At 38.5% G+C, this 24,833-nt stretch overlaps 1 protein-coding gene across 11 annotated transcripts; it reads right to left on the bottom strand.

Moving 5' to 3' along the window:
- Nucleotides 1-1,254: 1,254 nt before the first annotated feature.
- ugl (ureidoglycolate lyase) lies at nucleotides 1,255-23,507 on the bottom strand. Of its 11 annotated transcripts, none has more exons than XM_061901584.1 (18): nucleotides 23,411-23,507; nucleotides 23,070-23,128; nucleotides 19,448-19,613; nucleotides 19,283-19,372; nucleotides 18,227-18,355; nucleotides 17,407-17,625; nucleotides 16,814-16,904; nucleotides 16,579-16,655; nucleotides 16,373-16,483; nucleotides 11,797-11,856; nucleotides 11,290-11,446; nucleotides 10,099-10,297; nucleotides 8,274-8,352; nucleotides 8,094-8,186; nucleotides 4,637-4,709; nucleotides 4,510-4,577; nucleotides 2,395-2,516; nucleotides 1,255-1,455 (listed from the first exon to the last, which is right to left on the bottom strand). In XM_061901584.1, the coding sequence occupies exons 4-18, from the start codon at nucleotides 19,286-19,288 to the stop codon at nucleotides 1,305-1,307; spliced, it is 1,635 nt and encodes a 544-aa protein (XP_061757568.1). In that variant the 5' UTR covers nucleotides 19,289-19,372; nucleotides 19,448-19,613; nucleotides 23,070-23,128; nucleotides 23,411-23,507; the 3' UTR covers nucleotides 1,255-1,304. The 11 variants fall into 11 exon arrangements, with proteins under 11 accessions (XP_061757568.1, XP_061757566.1, XP_061757570.1 ...); XM_061901582.1 differs by adding an exon at nucleotides 23,200-23,297 and having other exon boundaries at nucleotides 19,283-19,613; nucleotides 23,411-23,491; XM_061901586.1 differs by lacking the exon at nucleotides 19,448-19,613 and adding an exon at nucleotides 23,200-23,297 and having other exon boundaries at nucleotides 19,283-19,394; nucleotides 23,411-23,491.
- Nucleotides 23,508-24,833: the final 1,326 nt, after the last annotated feature.

Here is a 24,833-nt window from a genome sequence, read left to right as displayed (position 1 = left end):
ACTTTTGATTGTAAGTCTCGCAAGGCTATTTAGCCTCTCTTGGTTTGTTGTGTTTCTGACACAGTTTTTAACTAGTTTGAGTGTGCTTAACACGCTTCCTCCACCTGCAACAATCACAGGTAATGTTATGGCATACAAGTCAGTATAAACTGTCCCAATTTCTCTATTTGTTGTTGTCAGCTATTGTGGTGTTTTATTTTATACTAGCATAAAAAACTAACAAATCTTTGAACATTTAACTTTTTTGTATTAAGGCTATTTAAATGTCTCACTAATAACACATTTCACAAGACCACATTGAACATTTCATGATAAACATTCGGTCACCTTCTGTGACCAGAATACCATTTGTGCCATTTGTTTACAACTGAATGTAATTCTAATGTGGGTGATTCTGACTATTTTGGACTGTTAGTAGTCGATCCACTGCGATCGTTCTGCCACACAATACCTCAATGCTAACGAGGGGGAAATTACACTTCAACGACGGTTGTTGGCTTTGACAGTAGGATTGCTCGTTTGCATCAAAACAGTTGTTTTTCTCAATACAAAAGGGCACAAGCATCCTTGGCCAGGCACACCCTACTGGTTTTGGAGTGTAAATATTTGGGGTTTTGGCACTAGCCGCTAGACTAGATCTGACCAAACTAACAAAGAATTAGAGGTGAAAGGTCTTCTAACCCAAACCAAACAGTCCAGTTGTGATCGATTGAATGCAGCAGCACACAAACTACTGACTGTTTGTAAGATCAATGCCACAATTCATCAAGCAGACTGGTCAAGCATTCAGAGAAAATTATGTCAGAATGCTGCTGATACATAGAAAAAGTGTCCGGTTGGAGAAAAAACGTAAAACTAATGTCATGGTGTGTGAAATAATAATTTATAATTTTGACCATGTATGGTGGAAGAAAATCTTTTGACTCTAAATCATTATTTATTGTTATTCATTTAAATCATATTACAAATAATTTTTGCCTAAATAAAGTATTTCTTAATCCTCGTAAATCTGGGCCACTGTTATTACAAAACTACATTTGAAAAATAAACTAAAAAAAAAAAATAAAAAATAAATAAAAAAAATCCTCTGGTCTAATTTTATCGGATTAATGACTCTTGATTAATCTTGATTGTTGTATCATAATTTTTTGTAATTACCTGTGTTTAATTACTATAATATAAGAGAGCTTTACATCCAGTACACACACACAAGTGTACACACGCACACACACAAACACACACACACACAATATGTCTGAAAAGTAAAGTTGGTGATGTTTATTGTTTTGAATTTTAGTATGATATCATAACTTGGCATGTTTGATGTGTTGGGTGTTCTGGGAGCTGAGAAATGTGTGGTCCTGGTTCAAGAAGGAGGTGATGAATTCAGGGAAATCTCTTCGTTGAACAACTTCCAAGAACAGGTCTGCAGCTGTCTGGAACTTCTGTCTCTCCCTTAAACAAGACACACAAAATCAAAATATTGTTGTGGATGAACTAACCCTGTAAATCACTTAATAACAACAATATTTATGTTTGTACAGACTTTAATTTAGGATGCTAATAAACACAAACAGTATATACATTATTTAATTAATTGTATTCTTATTACTGAAAGATAAAAATTGAGCTTAGTGACATAAGTTGCTTTGATCTCACTCTTCTACCAAATGTCACTGATGTTGCTTTCACTAAATCCATCCATTTTCTACCGCTTATTCCCTTTGGAATCGCGGGGGGCACTGGTGCCTATCTCAGCTACAATCGGGCGGAAGGCGGGGTACACCCTGGACAAGTCGCCACCACATCACAGGGCAAACACAGATAGACAAACAACATTCACACTCACATTCACGCACTAGGGCCAATTTAGTGTTGCCAATCAACCTATCCCCAGGTGCATGTCTTTGGAGGTGGGAGGAAGCCGGAGTGCCTGGAGGGAACCCACGCAGTCACGGGGAGGACATGCAAACTCAACACAGAAAGATCCCGAGCCCGGGATTGAACCCGGGACTACTCAGGACATTCGTATTGTGAGGCAGACGCACTAACCCCTCTCGCACCGTGCTGCCGTCAGTGAATCCTCAAAGCTTAATTTCAAAGAAATCTTCAAAGGTTCATGAGGCTTCTGCAGCATAACATAGAATAATATTGATATTACATAATCATACATAAGAACAAATACTACACAGGCTGTGTTTGATGAAATTTGTGGTCTAAAATAAAAAAAATAGTACTGTAGATTTCACTTTCTCTGCTTCCCATGTATGAGGAAAGGCCAAGGGCTTTATTGTAAAATGTTGCCTTCAGATGATAGTATTGGTATGAAATATTAACATCAAAACATGTGAAGACTTTTGTGTGAGATTGTAGTACAGAGAGTTGATGAAATACCGAACAGAGCACGTTGGCCAGAACTCCATCAGCACCTCTGTGGTCAGCTCAGACACCAGCTGTCGACTCACCAGCTTCTCCTCATCTTCAAGTGAAGCCTGATGACGGATCCACTGCCACACCTGGGATAAGTACATACCGGTATATATATACATACATATTATCCTTGGCACAGGTCAAGAGACGGGAAGACATAACAATTTCAATTATTATTGATGATAGTGATTAGCTTTCACATTCAAGTTCCAATAGTACAGTAAATATTACTCTTTATAATATGTTTAATTGCCATAAGTAGTGATAGGAATTATGTTTCTTTTTCGACAGCCAAGTCAGATGAAACAACTCCCTTAAAAGAACCCAAATTCTCATCCCCACTCATAACTCCTCAGCTGGAGTTATTACCAAAATACATTTTACAGTGTCTAACTTACACATACAGGTATAATAAATGCAAGCAATTTATTTGGCTCTATTAGTAAAGTCAACCAACCAACCAACCTACCAACCAACATGGAACAGTTGGTATTTAAGCATTAGTTTTTTGTTGCAAACATTTACAAACTATTTACAGTTACACAACACAACAAATTAGATTTGTTAGAAAACTTTGCAATATTAAAACAAAAAAAAAAATGAAATATTACTTTTTAGGTCTTTAGCAAAGATTGTCATTCAGTAACAAGTAACAGTAAAAATATCCAAATACCACGCACTCGACAGCGCATGCAAAAAATAGAAAAGCGTGTACGTTGAGTGGGTGTATTGCGCGTGATCTACAAACACTGTATGTGCAATTGAAAAGTGGTGCAGACCGCCTTATTTAAATGAGGATTTTGCGTGCATACGGGGCTTTTATTACTACGGAGACAGATGATCATTTTATTCACATTCATGTTATCACGCTCCTACCTGTGTGTGATGTGTTGAACCAGCAACACACATCTATTATCTGTAACACCTTTTCTCAATCGCAATCTAGACAAATTAATGAACACTGACACTATCTGACAGATTTCTTTCATTTTCAAATTCTGTGCAAGAGGCTGTGGATTGAAAGACTCAAATGCAGGAAAATGCACAATAAAATATGTATTTTAATGTCGCAGGTATATATGGTGATATATTTCCTACATTTAAAAAAATCTATGGCATTAAAAATAAAAGCCAGCAGACACCAGAATGCATCAACTGAGCTAATTTCACTACGCCCTATAAGTAATCCAGCTGCACTTAAATTATAAAATTAAATGGCTGAATAGACGATATGTCTAATAATTTTATTCCTAACCGTCCAAAATGTTGACACACAATGGACATCAGACATCGTCTGTCTTTGCAACACATGCACTGATCCTGCAGCTGTGTGTAGAACTGTCAGTTTGCACGTCCTTCTGACACGTGTTAGTTAAAACGCCAAATAGCGGCGTCCCACTGGGTGTGAATTCTCCCTGCCCACTGGGTGTGAGTTTTCCATGCCCTTATGTGGGGTCTTCCGAGGATGTCGTAGTCGTAATGGTTGGTACAGTCCTTTGAGACATTTGTGATTTAGGGCTATATAAATAAACATTGATTGATTGATTGATAGTGCTTGGAAAACAGTGATGTGTGTTGATATATCACCTCGCGCGTGCTAAATAATTATACTTGCATCTTCTCCTCCCAGTATTGTGGGCGTTTTGATGATCAGCAAATATTTTGCATAATAATGAAGGTGGAGACGCAAAGTGGATTGCACAGCTTATTCTGCTCACTTAAAACGCAATCCACTTTGGACACATTTAGTAGATCAGCTTTGCATGTGCTATCAGGTTTGCACATGTTTTAGCACATGCAAACCTTTAATAAATAAGGCCCTAAGTATTTATTTGACTTTCATCACCGTTCCAACAGGTATTTATATACTTTTTCTCATTCTCTCTCACCTTTCTCCTGCTATGACTGTGTAAAGATTGTCATTCATTAGTTTATTTTATTATTCTCATTAATCACTTGTAGTTATTCTCAGTGAATATTGTAATTCATACAACAAATACAAACGTTTGAATTGAATATATGAATATACGTTACATATTTAATATTTTACAAAAAGGTGCATTTCATCTGTCACCGTACCTGCGATCGAGAAATTTCTGCTGTGGCGGAATCTTCTACCTGGCCTTTGTAGTAAAAATGTCCTTTTCCTAGAAAACAAGACATGATTTATGTACTTGTTCATATTGTGACTTAAAAACAGACTTACCAGACAGCCAAGCATGAATGAAGAGGACTCCAACAGCAATGTTATATTTCAACCCATAAAGGGTAACTCCTCCCTAGAAGATATAATTATGAATAATAAACACAAAGAAGGTTCTATAACATGGCTCCCCCATACCTCAATGACATTCCAACTCCCTGCATTCCTCATCTGCTGCCTTGCTCATGAGTCTTTGGCAACCTTGATACTCGAGAAATCATAACAACTAGGTTGTTTACTTTTTAAAATTCAGAACTAGGGTTTTACACGAGTATCTGTATTTTTTGGTACCAGTTCGTAATTTGGGTCAGTCTATGAGGATCGTTATTGTTTTTGTTTTTTTATCCAGCTTACTGTTGTAATTATAAAATACTGTTACATACACTTCAAGTGCCGCTGGTACTGCTATGCATAAAGAAAGAAACAGTTAAGCTCTAAAAGTCATCTTTGAATAAAAACAAGTAGGGAAACAACACCACACAAAAGTTTGTAACACAAAAATATTTCCTCCTCAAAAGTACCCTAAAGTCGTGCACACTAAAAAGAGTAATATTGGCTCGTGGGGGATGGTGTAAACAGCATCGCGTGCGTTCCTGACTAAAATACCACACACACATACACGCACACGCACACAACACACAACACACACACACACACACACACACACACACACACACACACACACACACACACACACACACACACACACACACACACACACACACACACACACACACACACACACACACACTGTCCAACTTCTCCATTCAAGAGTGCCTGAAAGCCTCTCTGTGCCCTACTCTCTGACCAGAGTCCTTCTCCTAAGAATATATAAGATCAGCATTCTACATCCAGAGTAATCTACCCTATCATGCAAATTATTTCCAACTGAGTGTAAATGTAATGAATGAAAACACAGTGATGGATCTGTGTAGTGTTCGCATGATGACATAACTGTGTTGCACCTTGTTTTGCAAACATAGTTGGCTTATTTAAGACTTGAAAAGCAGGTGTTGATAAAAGACTTCCATGCTGGGAGACGTTACTTGATGTTGGCGGTGTACAACCTCTTGTCCTAATAAAATGGTATTAAAAATGCTTTTTTTCCCACATTTTTTAAATTTTTTTACACCAATTAGATATAGGAATGGTAAGAATATAATTGGATACTATTATTGTGATTCTTTTTTTTGGTTAATAAATTAAATTTATTGGTACTGATATTAATTGTCAAATCTGATTTTGCAAGATTGTGTTGTTTCGTTTTTTTACGAGCACAGTTGAGTTAATTTTCTTCACTCATTGCCCCTACCCCAATGTTTACCTGTTTCCCACCTTTTTAAAGGGGCCCCGTAAATTGGCTGACCCGTCAGCAGCCCTGTCCTGTCTCCCTGTAATGTTTGTCTGCTCTTGAGTGGGACTGTGCTGAAAACATAATTTTGATTCCTTGTATGTCTTGTACATGTGAAAAATTAACAATATAGTTGAAAGTTGACGTTGAAACCTCAAAGAAACTAACCCAATATTGGTTAATTTATTGAGGTCCTCTGGTTCCTGCAGTCCTGGGTTCAAATCCAGGCTCGGGATCTTTCTGTGTGGAGTTTGCATGTTCTCCCCGTGAATGCGTGGGTTCCCTCCGGGTACTCCGGCTTCCTCCCACTTCCAAAAACATGCACCTGGGGATAGGTTGATTGGCAACACTAAATTGGCCCTAGTGTGTGAATGTGAGCGTGAATGTTGTCTGTCTATCTGTGTTGGCCCTGCGATGAGGTGGCGACTTGTCCAGGGTGTACCCTGCCTTCCGCCCGATTGTAGCTGAGATAGGCGCCAGCGCCCCCCGCGACCCCGAAAGGGAATAAGCGGTAGAAAATGGATGGATGGATGGATGGTTCAACTCTTCAAGCTTGAAAATGTATGGGAAGTAAAGGCTGTAATCAGGTTTTCTTAATTGAACCTGCAAACGGAGCAGTGAAAGAGCACCCCCTGCAGGATTGATTTAAGTTACACCTCTCAGCTGGCCATAGATTTATATCAAGACTATGCTCTTGTGATACCATCTGATACCGTCTGGTACTTTACCATTTCATACCTTAACATACCATCTGATTCCTTACTTCAGATACCATCTGATACCTACAAATGTCATCAAATACCTTCAGATACCATTTGATACCGTCTGATGCCATCAGATACCTTCAGACACCATCTAATGCATCTGATACCATCAGATGCCATCTGATATTTTCATATACCATCAGATACCTTCAGACACCATCTAATGCATCTGATACCATCAGATGCCATCTGATATTTTCATATACCATCTGATACCGTCAGATACCATCTAAAAACTTTAGAGCTTTTACTCATCAAACTCCACTTTGTTCTTTACAACCAAGTTTTGTTATTTGTTTTTCCTATTTTCCTTTTTACTACTACGGTATGATGTATGTTTTTCTATTTGCCTTTTGTGGTTCTTCCTGCTGTGCCTCAATGTTACGTCTCTTATTTTCTTATCTTTGTCACTTAGTTTGGTCTTCCTATGTGCTTTTGGTTATCATTTCTTTCTTTTGTTAGCTTAGCTCCAGCTGTTCGATCTTTATTTAAAATAAATGGGTAGTTGTCCGGCTTCACGGTGGCAGAGGGGTTAGTGCGTCTGCCTCACAATACGAAGGTCCTGCAGTCCTGGGTTATAATCCAGGCTCGGGATCTTTCTGTGTGGAGTTTGCATGTTCTCCCCGTGAATGCGTGGGTTCCCTCCGGGCACTCCGGCTTCCTCCCACTTCCAAAGACATGCACCTGGGGATAGGTTGATTGGCAACACTAAATTGGCCCTAGTGTGTGAATGTGTGTGTGAATGTTGTCTGTCTATCTGTGTTGGCCCTGCGATGAGGTGGCGACTTGTCCAGGGTGTACCCCGCCTTCCGCCCGATTGTAGCTGAGATAGGCGCCAGCGCCCCCCGCGACCCCGAAAGGGAATAAGCGGTAGAAATGGATGGATGGATGGTAGTTTTCCAAGTCAAACACAAACTTTTGGAACTTTAATATTCCAACTAGATTTAATGAATACAATCTGAAAACAAAAGCACATTTTTTGTCCTTTTAGTCACATTTGTTCGAAAAATAATTGAACACCTTCAAATGCACTATGAAATAAAGTCAAAAACAAAATAAGGCCTGTTTTAACACACCTGTGCCAGTCTTTTAGCTCTCTGTTTTACGGTCCATTTTTGGTGTTCTGGGGCGGAGATGCCTGCACAAATCGAGCCTTTAGAAGCTCAGCAGCAGCAGAAAGAAGCCAGATCTTGGTGTACTGACCACAATGTATTGTCACCTGTATTTCCTTTTGTGCTAGCTAGTACTAGTTGTGCTTCCTGGTCTCTCGTTGATGGTACTCGCTATAGCTAACGTTTCTTTCCTCTCCATGTAAATTCTACAATTGAAATGTCGCATGACCTACCAGAGGCATGGTTAGAAGGTCATTGGCAGTCACTCTGACATGGTTGACAGGCTTATGAAGCTGATTATCACCTTCAGTGAGGATCTGAAACAGCTGACAGATGATTTTCATTGTATTTCATTGGCGAAGACGTGGACATTGATAATGATTAGATTAGATTAGATATCTTATTGTACTTACTTCCTGCATAGGCTGGATGAGTTTCAGGTCATAGACCATGAAACCATCAACACCTGCCTTGATCTCAAGCAACTTCATTCTGAAAGGAAGACAGAAAACAATTTGTTTACAAGCACAGCATGGATTGATAGGCCTTTTAAAATGTAAAGTGTTATATTTTTCATGGAATTTAATGACATTCACAAGTGTTAGTAAAACCTTATGTTCCAAAATTTGTACACAGAAATCATGAAAAAGGCTATCTAGTGAGTAAAGAGTCATGCATGACCTAAAGCACTTCAAGGGCGCTAATCTCCCGTGCACCCACAAGTGCTTTTCTATGCGTTGGAAGTTACCCAGATTTCTCTTATCCATATTCCGCATCCAACCAATGGACACAAGTTAGACAACATTGTTTTGGTCGTAAATGAAAGTGGGCTCATTATTAATGAAGTGAACTTTGCTATGATGTTTTTGTGCGAAAATTATGGAACATGAAGTTTTACTAACACCTGTGAATGTCATTAAAATCCATGAAAAAGATGACATTTTAGATCAATCTACTACAACATGTTAACACCTGCCAAACATCAAACAAATGAGAAACTTCCTAAAAACTAGTTTATGCTTTGGTGACTTTAAGGTTGGAAAACTGCAACTCTCTGCTTTATTTGTTGCCAAAGCAAGTTTGTAAAAACACTTCAACTGATCCAAAATGCTGTTGCACAAGTTCTGAGCAGAAGCAGGAAAATATGTCATATTTCACTGCACTAACAAATACTAATCAGATGTATAAATTATTTAAATCAATCAAAGTTTACTTATATAGCCCTAAACCAAATGTCAAATTTCAAAATCATCTTTTACAGTCAAAGTATAATTTTTGTGTCATAACATTCAAAGTAGTGTTTCTATTTCTATTATACATTCAAAGTATTATTTCCATTTCCATTACATTCAAAGTAATATGTCTATTTCTACAGTATCACCTACACAGTAATATTTCTATGTCTATCACATACAAAGCCCCGTTTTAATATCTATCACATACAAAGTCATATTTTTTTTCTATCAGATACATTGTACATGTGTCATGAACCGATGTCCTGGGTCGTGTCTTGTTTTGTGTTTTGGTTAGTCTTTGCAGTTTAGTGTTCTGTTTTGTCTTCAGCGCTCCTTCCTCTGTTTACTTTTATTGTTGCCTTGGGGACAGAATGGACACACCTGTCCTCTGTTTAATGATTAGTGGTCTCACCACCTGGGTCCTTAGTTAACCATCCACCCATTTCCTACCGCTTGTCCCTTTTGGGGTTGTGGGGGGTGCTGAAGCCTATGTAATCTGGGTGGTAAGTGGGGTAGACCCTGGACAAGCTGCTACCTCATTGCACCTCATTGAATGAGGTGGCAATAACGTTGTGTCCATTGTATCTTAAGAAGCTTTGGGTGTATTATTAACAACATAGTTAGTAGAACACTACGCTTACCTATTTTTTACTGTTCAAAATTTAGTAGAACTAGAATAATATTATTTAACATTACGCTCCTAGTTCCCCAAGGGAAACTAGGACTAGAACACTTACTAGATATAGCAACAAAGTAACTAAAACGGCAACACTGATCCGTCCTGCTACGTCGTCTTATTCTCTGGTCGATCAGCTGTGTATTAACTAAGTTACATTGAATCGAATTGATTGGTGGCATAATTGCCTCAAGTATGAGGGTTTTTTTCCCCCTCTAATTTTTCCTATCTATATCATTTGAAAAGACACATATGAATGACCTGAAATATTTAAGATGTGGATAAAAAAATCCGTGTATCAGTCGTTCATAATTGTGATTCTTGTACCTGCTAACAGTAGCCATCACTGTCTTGTAGGAGTTGCTGTTGGGGTCATCAGGAAGCAGAAGAGCTGCCATACCTCCTGTTGCCAAAGCTGCACGTCGATGACACGTCTCAACCAACAAGTACATGTAATTACGCAGAAAATCCTTCTCCATGTTGACATATTTACTGCGGTCAGGAAGAAGGAAGTCACGTCTGTGACCTATGTGACAAATACATATAAATAATACTATATTACAAATACATATTTGTAAATATTCCCATAAATCACAAATAAATATATCTAAATACTACTATATCACAAACACATATGAATAAATACTACTATATAACACACACACGCACGCACGCACACACACATATATATATATATATATATATATATATATATATATATATATATATATATATATATATATATATATATATAAATATATATATAAATACAACCCCAAAAGGGACAAGCGGTAAGAAATGGATGGATGGATATATTAAGGCTGTCAAAATCTTTAACAAAACATTTTTTTAATACAAATAACGCTTACGTGTCCTGTTTGACCATTAGTCCATTCCGTACATAGGCGCCGATCTACATTTCTGCAAGTGGGTGCTCGGACGGGCGGTAAATTTGACGCTACTTTTCTGAGCATGCGCGGAATTTTGCTTGGTGGTGAGAAATAATTTTCCATCAATCCCACGTGGGTGCTCGGCATTGTCCGTGGGTGCTCTGGCCCCGAAGCACCCACGCCTATTCCATAGCGTGGTAAAATGTATCTGAGTTCAGTTACTGTTGAGCCACAAGCAAGGAAAAGTAGCGAGCCAAAATGGACAAAAAAAAAGGGTACATTATAAAAAGCCCAGGTCCAAAGTCTTGTCTTGTCCGTAGAACGGACAAGACGAGACTATTTTAATTCATGATTGTAAATATCCAAGATTACATGACAAAACTTCTTTGACAAAGCATGTTCAAAATGTAAGATGTTTTTACTCTCTAATTTAGCGCTATTATTGTGAAGCTGTAAGTATGTAATTGATATGAGAGGTGTCTTGACATGGATTGGCGAAATTCTCTGATTAAAAAATTACTCTCAACTTCCTGTATACCATCTTTTTTTTTGCAGAGTTGTAATTACATTTTAATAAAGCAGTTCGAGATTTCAATATGTGGTCATATTGTTTATGACTGAAACTCACCAAATTTATTGATAAAAGAGGCAGAATAATCCCATATTCCGCAGTTTAGTCCTGCTGAGTGCTCTCGCATCTCATAAAGAATTTCCTCCATTTCAAACGCTGCTAAAATGTTTTCAATGAGAACCGTAGCCTTGATGCTGCCCTGAGGAAGAAGCAGCTAAAAGCACACATATTCAAATTAATCATAAACAGATCCAATAAATAATAATAAAATGATCAACAAATGTTGTCTGGCTTATTATTTATATATATATATATATATATATATATATATATATATATATATATATATATATATATATATATATATATATATATATATATGTGTGTGTGTATATATATATATATATATATATATATGTGTGTGTGTGTGTATAAAACTGTTAGCAATATCTGATCACAATGTGGATTGAATACTGTTTAAACAATACCCATTACAAAGTTATATATAATAATACAGAGAATATATAATAAGAGGTTCTTATTTATTTATTAATAGGACTGAACCTTGCTTTGTGTCCAAATAAAAACATTGTTCCATAATCTGGCCTCCAAAAAGCTTTCCACCTGAAAAACAAACAGAATAAATCATTGCATGATTATAAGAATAATGTTATATTTGATGTTTTAGTGTTTAAATAATTGAAAAATTATCGAGTCTTACATGTGGCCTACCGAGGATATCGTAGTGGTTTGTGTTGTAGTTTGTGCAGCCCTTTGAGACACTAGTGATTTAGGGCTATATAAATGAACATTGATTGATTGATACATAAATGCATACACCATTGATCCAAATGAATCAATACGTCTGTTTCAGTCACTATGTTATTTAGTCACTCTAGTAATTACAACCTGTGTTCACATTCACAGGAACCACAAGGGTTAAGCTACTCTATATAGTATTTACAACCTTATTAGTAATCACTTCCCAGCCACAGATGGTTTATCTAGTTATTTACATTATTTACACATTACTTTGGCATTTTAGCTTTGATGGCTCTGATATGAGCCTCCCTGGCAAATGTCTGAGCAGCTTGCATTTTCCTTTTTGTTTCTGCTTTAGTGGATTTGGCCTTGGATTTTATAGCCAATATCTGTTTCTTTTACTCCCTCTCCACTTCTAACTGCTCCAAATGCAAAAATCATAAAGAGTACAAACAATGTTTTTTCTATTCGGTAACTTTCTCTATCTGTATAGCCATTTGTGATTTATAGCATGAATACAACACATATCTTGCAGTCACTTTGTTTATGTTTTAAAATGATTCAACGATTCAATGTCAGTATATAATCAGTAGAAATAATTAAGAAAATGTAATTTACTGTCTTGTTGTAAAACACCAACAAAAATAAAATTTTGCATTTAGACAGGCTATACTGTAGCAAAAGTCAACACACGTCTGCCAAAACGTGTGTGTTCTTAAATGTGTATTCCACGCTTTCCATGTCGAGAGCAGTTTTGATTTGGGCTTACCTGGTAAATAACTAAAATGAATGTGTTGGGCATTTTTTTATTCAGACGCATACATTTGTCCAAATGTAAGTTTCTTGGACGTCGTCTCCATTGATAAAAGGAAAATCAAAGTCAGAAAATCCCTCTGCTATCTTCCACTATTTTTTTTAGTATATAAATCGCCTGCTTGAATATTCCGTCTTCTCTTCTCCGACTCATTCTTCGTCATTTGGGATGCGCGTGTCTGTGATTTTCCTTCCTGGTACTATGACCTGCCCTATTTTGCCTGTGATTGATCTGGCCATAATGTTTTGCCCTAATCTTAACCACTCGTGACTCATCATAGTAAACCTACCAACCAATCATGGATTTTCTTATACGTAAACGAATCAATCATCATTGATGTCTCCCGTATATTTTGTCCCCGGCCTGTGGAGTGGCTTCGCTACGTAGCTTCGATTTTAAAATGAATAATTTTTACAGTAGTTTTTACCACTAGATTATCAAAAAAACCTTACTCATTACGGGAAAACTGTTGTTGTTGGCAGGTATGTCACAGAGACGGATCAAGATTTTAACACACATTGTTGGTCGGAAAAACAAAGGGAAACGTAAAATAATTTTTAAATATTTTTACAGAGATAAAAAAAGACAGATTTCCGACTATAGTCGGAAAAAATCACATGCCTGTTATTAGCCTTATGTTGAGATGAAGCCTACCCCAGCTGACTTTGAACACACTGGACTGATTCTAATTGTACTTTACTATTTTTAATTGTAATTAAAATGGCATTTTGGCATTGTATCGTAATCTATGTACGATATTTTCTACAATATTAGACATATTTTGTCAGCACGGTGAGGCAGGGGTTAGTGCATGTGCCTCACAATACGAAGGTCCTGAGTAGCCCTGAGTTCAAACCCGGGCTTGGGATCTTTCTGTGTGGAGTTTGCATGTTCTCCCCATGACTGCGTGGGTTCCCTCCAGGTACTCCAGCTTCCTCCCACCTCCAAAAACATGCACCTGGGGATAGGTTGATTGCCAACACTAAAAATTGGCCCTAGTGTGTGAATGTGAGTGTGAATGTTGTCTATCTGTGTTGGCCCTGCATTGAGGTGGCGACTTGTCCAGCGTGAAACCCCCCTTCCGCCCATGTGCAGCTGAGATAGACTCCAGCACCCCCCGCGACCCCAAACAGGACCAGCGGTAGAAAATGGATGGACATATTAAAGTATGACTGGCGTCAAGCTTTACCTTATTTAAGATGAAATAAACAAAAAAGATGATTTTAGGTTTAGGTTTAGTTAGTTTGGATACATATGACGAGTTCAGACGCAAAAACAGATATCTCCATTTGCCTTGTTTGGAGTATTGATTGATTGATTGAAACTTTTATTAGTAGATTGCACAGTACAGTACATATTCCGTACAATTGACCACTAAATGGTACCACCCGAATAAGTTTTTCAACTTGTTTAAGTCGGGTTCCACGTAAATCCATCCATTCATCCATTTCCTACCGCTTATTCCCTTTGGGTCGCTGGTGCCTATCTCAGCTACAATCAGGCGTAAGGCCGTGTACACCCTGGACAAGTCGCCACCTCATCACAGTCCACGTAAGTCTATTCATGGTAAATCATTAAGTAAATAAATGTAAGTAAATCAATGATTTTTGTGGAGCTTTTAATGAAACAGCCATCCTGCTGATGTAGGTTGCTATTGAATCGTGTCTAAAAAAACCAAATTATAATCTCAATTTGAAAAATGCACATGTATTACAAAAATGGAAAATTTATCATTTTGTACACATTTTGTAGCAAAAACAAAAAACCCCAAACAATGTTTCCCTGCAAAAACAGACTAATCATTTATGGTGCCACCCTGGCCCTAAAAAATTATGAAAACAGATCAGTTGTTTCAGAAGAATGCTTATTTCCTCACTCTAATTAATTGATTTTATCCAAACAAGCACCTTTTTTGGGTGATCCCTGGACAAGGGGCTTCGGGTTTTACACTAAACACATCATGACATTATTACATTAATAGCTACATCACAAGACGACAACAGCAAAGTAAAAACACGATTTATTTCATCATTGGAGAGAGCAATGGTTACACCATACTTGCCAACCTTGAGACCTTCGAATTCGGGAGATGGGGGGGGGGGGAATATATATATATATATATATATATATATATATATATATATATATATATATATATATATATATATATAATCCGTTCATGGATGAGGATATTCGTTCGGCCACTGAATTCCAGGCAGCATACACCTTTCCCTTCGAGCTGTCCTGGATGAACTGAAATTATATTTTCCAATCATTTTGGAATTTGCGAGCGTACTTCTTCTTACTCGTCATCGCCATGTCTCTTCTTAGTTCTTCTGCTTTGTCTCTGTTATGTTTTTGGACATTACTTCTTGCCGTAGTTTTAAAGCAAAGCATGATGGGAATCCGGATGTTGTGTGTCAGTGCATTAACGTGTAAACACAGGCTGAGAAATAGCTCCGTGCCTGCCTACTTTATGGGTTATAGATAAACCTATGGATAACGGAGACATATATAATAGTCTCCTTTTCAGGTGAGCGAAGACGCTAAAGGCAGTGCCTTTAAGTCATGCCCCCAATATTGTTGTCCGGGTGGAAATCGGTAGAAATTCGGGAGAATGGTTGCCGCGGGAGATTTTCGGGAGGGGCATTGAAATTCGGGAGTCGCCCGGGAAAATCGGGATGGTTGGGAAGTATGGGATACACACATATCCTGTGCATTATATTGTCAGACAATAGAGTAACATAATGCACAGTTTGAACAGTATCACTGTGTTTGAATATTTAATTATTATTTTTTTTTTTGGCATACAACTAGATGGAGCCCACGTACCACTAGTGGCAGAGCGTGACTTGTAGTGCGCGTACGGCATTTTGAGAATCACTTCGAAACAGTTACGCACTCATATCACATGACGACGAGGCAGTCAAAGACAGAGAGACGCTGTAAGCCGAAGACTAAAAAAAACTTACTTGAAATTGACAGAGGAATTTTTTCTCTTCTGCACATGAGATTTTTCCTTTAATAATGAAGATGGCGCGCAGGAAACCCACAATAATTTGTGTCCTTAGCCATATTTAAACACATGTATGCGTCTAGAGAAAACAATGCTCAAAACCATGTTTTTTAGTTGTTTACTCTCCATTGCATCGGTCGCCCGAGGGGGAGGGAGTCCCCACATCTGTGGTCCCTCCAAGGTTTCTCATTGTATCCCATTGGGTTGAGTTTTTTCAAGCTGTGATGTGGGATCTGAGACTAAGGATGTCGTTGTGGCTTGTGCATCCCTTTGAGACGCTTGTAACTTAGGGCTATATAAATGAACTTTGATTGATTGATACTCTGTAAACCAAAACCATAACTGCTCTCTTCATCTAAGATGTGGAATGCAAATTTAGGAACACACATTAAGGTGAATTGAGTTCATAATATTTTTTTTTAGTGCACATAACCATTACCAACTGTTCTCACGGTTTGCATTGAAATCCTTACACTGTTTATCCCTCGTTGACAAAATATGTGATATATTGTTTTTCATGTAAATAAAAGTGTTATAAATTATATTACTTTGGACAGGTAGAAATAGGGCCCACTCTTGCTTTCCAACAGAGTTTTTCCACAGTGAAAAAAGATTAGCCCAAAGTCAAACAGAGGACCAGGAACTTCCTTCCCCTTCACCTAAAAATCATTAAAAAAAGACTGACTTTTCACAAAACTTATTGCAGGTATCAGTACTCATTTACATGATGTGAAAGAAAACACAGATACTGTACCATCATATTGTGCTCCACCATATTCCAAGCACGTGGACGAATCATGAGCACAGGAGCCTGACTTATGTGTGGCACATCTGTTTAAAACATGGAACGACATCAATAAGAAGATATTTTCTTTCTGTCAAAATGCAACAGGAAAATCATTAACCAGATATAAAAAACAACTGCCAGGAAAAAAACTAAACAGATAAAACACCAAAGAGGTAAAATGATGAACAGTTAAAACACTTACCAGGTAAACGGCCGTGCACCGCCAATAAAACATTATGAATTCCTTTGATCTGGTTGTGAAATGTCGGACAATTGCCATCATCAAAGTCAACCTTCAAATGAAAAATTTAACAGTGCATTCCAATTGGATATAGGCTTAATTGAGTTTATTATTCATTTCTCAGGTCATTCAATTAATCGCAACTGGACTATTAAGTTTGTCTTGGAAGATGTTTCCCCTCTCATCCAAGTAGGTTTTAACAGTTCATGCTCATAGACTTAGATTGGTCAGATCTAGTCTTAGAATCTCTTGCAAATCGAGTTATAGTAGACTTGATCCGACCAATTCAAGTCTATTAGCGTGAACTGATGAAGCCTACTTGGATGAGAGGCAAAACATCTTCTAAGACAAACTGAACAGTCCAGTTGCAAGTGATTGAATGCCCTGAGATGACAATGATCTGGATGACTGAGAACATCCATAGGCATTTATTGTTCTTGTGCTTGATTTAATTTTATTTAAATTTGTCTTCACAGTTTTGACTGTATACTAAAAAAATAAAAGTAAACAACAAAAAAACATTCTACTCACTAGTCAAAGCTTCCTAATGGTACCTGTATTCCTTGTGCTCTGGACTGGAGAGCTTTCAGGAAGTGCTGGGTATCACAGGGAGCCACATCTCCAATGTCCACATGTCTCCTCTGGAGTCGTGCAGGCACAGGTGATACTCTCCATGCTGAGTCGCTTCGGATGTTCCTGGTGCTCTCCAAGAAGTCTGGAAGTTTTCCTGACAAGTCCAAGTCAGCCTTTCTGGACACTCGCAACTGCAAAATCTGAAGGGAGTCAAGTAAAGATGATTACCAAAACTTCTCAGGCTTTAACAAAGGGTTTTACGCAGGAAGGCTGAAGGTTTACAAAGTTGTCTACCAACTGTTATATTCTTAGTTCTAAAGTGATGGCGGCTCCTTGTGTAAACAATAGTACTTCAAGTTGAACCTTCAAAACGATAGCCTCCAGTTGACCCGTATGTATAATACTATAAACTAATACATGTTCTATTCAACTTACTGTATCATTTTTGAGCAAGCCAGGTACAAGAGGTCTCAGGTCTACATACAAGTTCTGAATTGATTAACATGGACCCCGACTTAAACAAGTTGAAAAACGTATTCGGGTGTTACCATTTAGTGGTCAATTATAAGGAATATGTACTGTACTTTATTTTTTATGATCATATTTATGTCTCTCACGTGTTTTGTGTGCAGTGTGAGGCACTTACTGTAAGTGTTCATTTCAACATAATTTGGGTATAAGTTCAGACTTATATCCAAGTCTAGGAAAAAGCATGTTCTATATGTTAATATGCTGTTGATTGTTATGCTGCATAAAACATGTAAAGATGTCAATTATTATTTATTAATTGATAGTGTCTACCTGATCCACTGCTTCATCAAATGTGGAGATCAGCTCATACAGGAAGTTCAGGCAGTCGGTGGTGAAAAGTGTTTCATAGGCTGCTTCTAGTCCTGGTGGAGGAGGAGAAATCTCCACCCCAACTGGTGCCTGTCAACAAAAGCGTACAGTTTTCAAGCACTTGTAAGTTAAAATAATAACTTTTAAAAACAATGTTGAAACAATTAACATTACTGATAGTCACACGACTTATTTTAGAACTTCTTCCTTGCTTGGTTGTGCAAGCACTCGCTGAACCTCACAAGGTAATGTAAACATGGCACTCGCTCTCCTATTGAACACCATCCATAAGTTCCGCGGGACTTTAATAAGGACAACTTTAAGAATGTTCTCCCAAAGTCTTACAACATGTCCAACTAGAGACTAAACATGTTGCACCATGTTTACTCCAACATTAAACACTCACATTGTAAATATGCTACAAGCATGTTTGCTTTACTTTCAATTTACATGTGAACAGTGACAATATGCACACGGCCAGAGACAGGAACAGACCCAACAAAGCAACCAAGAGAGCCAATTCTGTCTTATGATGCATATATATTTATAGCTGTCTTATCATGCATATATATATATATATAAATATATATATTTGTAAATGTTTGTAATTAATCACTTGTACATTTTTAACATGAGCGTAGTCCATAGCATCCTGACACATTTCCACACAAATATACCATCGTCCGTTTTAGATCTTTATCTAAATTATTTTAAAAATATAATTTAACTAATTATTTATCATCATGATGAATAACGATGCCTCGTCAATTTCAAACACCTTCTAGAACCTTCAGCACCATGATTTGTATGAATGTATTTATTCATTCTAACGTTATGTTACCATTAAAAATAAAAAAAACATCAAATAGATATTACATGGTATAAATATATTTGCTGTATGTTCATTTACACAAGCATATATCACACAAGTACAATGTGTTTTTAACTGATTACTTTTATTTTTACAGTAGAAAAGGTGTAAGAAGATGATAAAAACATAACAAGTGAGATACTTACAGACATACTGAAGGCTGATCTTGTTCACTGAGTGAGGTGGACTTTGATTGTCAACATGATTTAGTGACCGTTGGAACAAAGGAATGTTTGCTAAGAGCAGAAGGGTAAAGTCCTATCACACAGCAAAATGTACATATTTTCACATCCATTAAGACATATTCATACATTTTCAACAAAAACTACTGTAAACGGACACTGTAAGCAGTGTCGGTTTTAATAAAATTTTTGGTGAATGTTTGTCTATCTGTGATGGCTCTGCGATGAGGTCGCCACTTGTCCAGGGTGTAGCCCGCCTTCCGCCCGAGTGCAACTGGGATATGCTCCAGCACCCCTGAGAGGGACAAGCGGTAGAAAATGGATGGATGGATATCTCTATAAATAAATTACAACATGTAAATTTGGAGGCGGCGTGGCGCGGTTGGGAGAGTGGCCGTGCCAGCAACCTGAAGGTTCAAGGTTTGATTCCCACCTTCTACCAACTTAGTCATTTAAGATTTGGGGTCTCATGTTTTGGACACTCGGCTGGGGAGAGGGGCGGACCTTTCCAACGATCACCATTCACCACCTGGTGGTGAGTTGACTCCGGTGGTGGGGGAGGATGCCGGTCAGACCTGGCAGGCCTAAATGCATTGAGGGTCTGCTGGGAACCTCCAGCATTGTCCAGTCTGAGAAGGTTTCAATTCCCACCTCTGGAAGAACTTTGAACACATCACGAGGAAGGTGCTAAGCATTGAGTACCTCTATTGTCGAGGCAGCCAATCGAAGCCGCGCCAAAAGCAAGAACCTGCTGGATGCCGTCAGGCTGAACAAGGAGTCCTATTGAGTCCTTTTGGCTCATGGGACCCTGGAGGCAGGGGACAGGTACCGACAGGCAAATGGGCGTGTGGATTTGGCAGTGGCATAGGCAAAAACCTGGACATGGGAAGAGTTTGGCGAAGCAATGGAAAACGGCTTCTGTACGGATTCAAAGCAATTCTAGCCCACCATCCGCCAACTCAAGAGGGAGCAGCAGTGTACTGCCAACATTGTGTATGGTGAGGGTGGTGTGCTGCTGACCTCGACTCAGGACCTTGTGGATCGGTGGAGGGAATACATGGAAGGCCTCCTCAATCCCACCTACATGTCTTCCTACAAAGGAGAAGTGCCTGCGGAATCTGTGGTGGGCTCTCTTTTTTCTGGGGCAGAGGTTGCTGAGGTTGTTAAAAAGCTCCTCGGTGGCAGGAGATGAGATCCACCCCTAGTTCCTTAAGGCTCTGGATACTGTGGGGCTGTCTTGGTTGACAAGACTCTGCGGCATTGCTTGGACCTCGGGGCCGATTTCCTTTGGATTAGCAGACCGGGGTGGTGGTTCCTCTCTTTAAGAAGGGGAACTCGAGGGTGTGTTACAACTATTGTGGGATCACACTCCTCAGCCTTCCTGGTAAAGTCTATTCAGGTGTACTGGAGAGGAGGCAACGCCAGATAGTCGAACCTCAGATTCAGCAGGAGCTGTGTGGTTTTTGTCCTGGTAGTGGAACCGTGGACCAGCTCTATACTCTCGACAGGTTCCTTGAGGGTGCATGGAAGTTTGCCCAACCAGTCTACATGTGCTTTGTGGACTTGGAGGTGAGGCGAATTATATTTATATAGCGCTTTTTCTCTAGTGACTCAAAGCGCTTTACAAAGTGAAACCCAATATCTAATTTTTTACATATAAACCAGTGTGGGTGGCACTGGGAGCAGATGGGTAAAGTGTCTTACCCAAGGACACAACGGCAGTGACTAGGATGGCGGAAGCGGGAATCGAACCTGCAACCCTCAAGTTGCTGGCACGGGCGCTCTACCAACCGAGCTATACCGCCCCAAGAGAAGGCCTTTGACTGTGTCACTCAAGAGGTCTTGAGGGGAGTGCTCAGAGAGTATGGGGTATCAGACAGTCTGATTGTGGTGGTCCGTTCCTGATTGGTGTCAGAGCTTGGTCCGTATAGTTTTATCAATACAAAATATAATACTAATTACAACAAGCATGAACAGAACTGCCATCTATGTCTAATATTATTTATGACTTTATTTGATGTACCTTAACATACATATAATTGGTCCTCTCGTTTGTAACATGCCACCTGTACATGAGTACATTACCATGAACACAGCATCATCATACCATATATCTATTCAGCCTATCATTCTCAGTTACAATTTAGTTACGGCAGCCATCTTTGTACTCCCACTGCTATTTGGGTATTTAAAGGCCTACTGAAATGAGATTTTCCTATTTAAACGGTGCTAGCAGGTCCATTCTGTGTCATACTTGATCATTTCGCAATATTGCCATATTTTTGCTGAAAAGATTTAGTAGAGAACATCAACGATAAAGTTCGCAACTTTTGGTCGCTAATAAAAAAGCCTTGCCTGTACCGGAAGTAGCAGACGATGTGTGTGAGGGCTCCTCACATTGTTTATAATGTAACCCACCAGCAGTAAGAGCAAATCGGACCGAGAAAGCGACGATTTCCCCATTAATTTGAGCAAGAATGAAAGATTCGTGGATGAGGAAAGTTAGAGTGAAGCACAAAAAAAAAAAGGGAAGAAAAAAGAAAAAAAAGGAAAAAAAAGAAAAGGCGACAGCTCTAGGCGGTGGCAGTGGGAGAGTTTCAAATGTAATTAGAAACATTTACTAGGATAATTCTGGAAAACTCTTTATCTGCTTATTGTGTTAATAATATTTTAGTGATATTACAAAGTCATACCCGAAAGTCGGATGGCTGCGGTGAACGCCAGTGTTTCTGAGAGAAGCCGAGGAGCAAAGATCACAGCTGCCTTTTTGAGCTGCAGGATGAGGTTGCGTAATCCACTCAAGTCTCCGGTAAGAGCCGACTTAATATCACAATTTTCCCATCGAAAAACTTGCTGGTTGACGTAGAGAAACATGTTCGCTTGACCGCTGTGTTGTAAAGCTTCACAACAAACAAAGAAACACCGGCTGTGTTTCGGTTCTAAAGGCCGCTGCAATCCATCGCTTTCCACCAACAGCATTCTTATTTGACGTCTCCATTATTAATTGAACAAATTGCAAAAGATTCCGCAACACAGACGTCCAAAATACTGGGTAATTGCGCGATGAAAAGAGACTAATATTAGCTGTGTGTGGTGCTGGGCAAATATGTCCCCTCCAACCAATAACGTCTCAAACACGCGTCTTCATACGCGTCATCATTCCGCGACGTTTTCAACAGTAAACGCCACGGGAAATTTAAAATTGCAATTTAGTAAACTAAAAAGCCCGTATTGGCATGTGTTTCAATGTTAATATTTCATCACTGATATATAAACTATCAGACTGCGTGGTCGGTGGTAGTGGGTTTCAGTAAGCCTTTAAACGGTACCATGAGTCGAAGTAGCTTTGTATGTTGCTAAAAAAAAGGCCAAGATTTGTTTTTAAATCTTAACTGTGTAACCTTGTTAATTCACATTTCACTTTAAAGTTAAGAATCATTAAAGCACAGAACACAAAACTACTTGTATTGTTCTTTGTTCTGAAAAGTAAATTTTGAGAGCTGAACCCTATATAAATGAAATAATAAAGGTTTAGGTCTGGGTACTAAAGGAGGAGCTACCTTCAAACAAAACACATTTTTTGTAAAACTATTAGAAGTAAATTCAATTTAACTTTGGTATGACACAATCAAATACAATAACTGCAGTGGCTTTTTGCCCTATCAAATACAAGAACATGTCATTGGTACCTTGTTACACACATTTCAATATCAATGTACAATGAACTGTGCACACTTGAATACATTTTTACCTTATTTGTCTAAAGTCTCCTGAATGATCTTTGAAGTAGCAACAAAAGTACACACGTTTCTGAAACAAAAGTGGTATCTATTTACATATACATAAACATACAGTACATGAACAACACGGTGAATATTTACCATTTGTAACAAACAAAAAAGTCCAACTTATGTCACTATGTTACAATTACTGCTTTGCTCGCAAGATTGTTGAAAGGCTCGCCACTATTTGTTCTTTCCTAAAAAATGATTCCTCAAATGAAAAAGCCACACTTGTGAAATTAATACCGCCACCATTTCCCGACAGAAGATCTGTTATACTGCATAAGACGTATTTATTAGGAATATTTACCTCCTGAAACTACGAGTTCACTCAAACACAAGAGTTCCTTTTTTGGCGCTCATCCAACTCTCACTTCTTCGCAGTCTTACACCTTTGCAAAGTAACAAACACACCACAGATGCCACACTGACCTCTAGTGGAGTTTTCTTGAAACTACATTCTTTCTGCTTTTGATTGATTGATTGATTGATACTTTTATTAGTAGATTGCACAGTTCAGTACATATTGAGTACAATTGACCACTAAATAGTTTTTCAACTTGTTTTAGTCGGGGTCCACGTTAATCAATTCATGGTAATTCATGCCCCACTCGGCTACGTTAGGATTTGTTAAAGGCCTACTGAAATTAGATTTTCTTATTTAAACGGGGATAGCAGGTCCATTCTATGTGTCATACTTGACCATTTCGCGATATTGCCATATTTTTGCTGAAAGGATTTAGTAGAGAACATCAATGATAAAGTTCGCAACTTTATCATTAGTGTGAGAGTCCAGTCCATAGTGGATCTAACATAATATTGTAGGAGTCCAGTCCATAGTGGATCTAACATAATAGTGTGAGAGTCCAGTCCATAGTGGATCTAACATAATAGTGTGAGAGTCCAGTCCATAGTGGATCTAACATAATAGTGTGAGAGTCCAGTCCATAGTGGATCTAACATAATATTGTGAGAGTCCAGTCCATAGTGGATCTAACATAATATTGTGAGAGTCCAGTCCATAGTGGATCTAACATAATATTGTGAGAATCCAGTTCATAGTGGATCTAACATTATAGTGTGAGAGTCCAGTCCATAGTGGATCCAACATAATATTGTAGGAGTCCAGTCCAAAGTGGCTCTAACATAATATTGTGAGAGTGCAGTCCATAGTGGATCTAACATAATAGTGTGGGAGTCCAGTCCATAGTGGATCTAACATAATAGTGTGAGAATCCGGTCTATAGTGGATCCAACATAATATTGTGGGAGTTCAGTTCATTGTGGATCTAACATAATAGTGTGAGAGTCCAGTCCATAGGGGATCTAACATAATAGAGTGAGAATCCAGTCCATAGCGGATCTAACATAATATTGGAAGAATCCAGTCCATGGTGGAATTAACATAATAGTGTGAGAATCCAGTCCATAGTGGATCTAACATACGGTAATATTGTGGGAGTCCAGTTCATAGTGGATCTATCATAATAGTGTGAGAATCCAGTCCATAGTGGATCTAACATAATATTGTGGGAGTCCAGTCCATAGAGGATCTAACATAATATTGTGAGAGTCCAGTCCATAGTGGATCTAACATAATATTGTGAGAATCCAGTTCATAGTGGATCTAACATAATAGTGTGAGAGTGCAGTCCATAGAGGATCTAACATAATATTGTGAGAGTCCTGTCCATAGTGGATCTAACATAATATTGTGAGAGTCCTGTCCATAG

Source organism: Nerophis ophidion, linkage group LG05, assembly GCF_033978795.1.
Source record: "Nerophis ophidion isolate RoL-2023_Sa linkage group LG05, RoL_Noph_v1.0, whole genome shotgun sequence".
Classification (NCBI taxonomy): domain Eukaryota; kingdom Metazoa; phylum Chordata; class Actinopteri; order Syngnathiformes; family Syngnathidae; genus Nerophis; species Nerophis ophidion.
This window is presented reverse-complemented; position numbering and strand designations above follow the sequence as displayed.

Coding starts and splice junctions, on each gene's coding strand:
- ugl (XM_061901581.1), bottom strand. Junction 17,626..18,226: donor TTGATGAAGCAGTGGATCAG/GTAGACACTATC, acceptor GACTCCCTTCAG/ATTTTGCAGTTGCGAGTGTC. Junction 11,857..16,372: donor CCTATTTCTACCTGTCCAAA/GTAATATAATTT, acceptor TTTGTTTTTCAG/GTGGAAAGCTTTTTGGAGGC.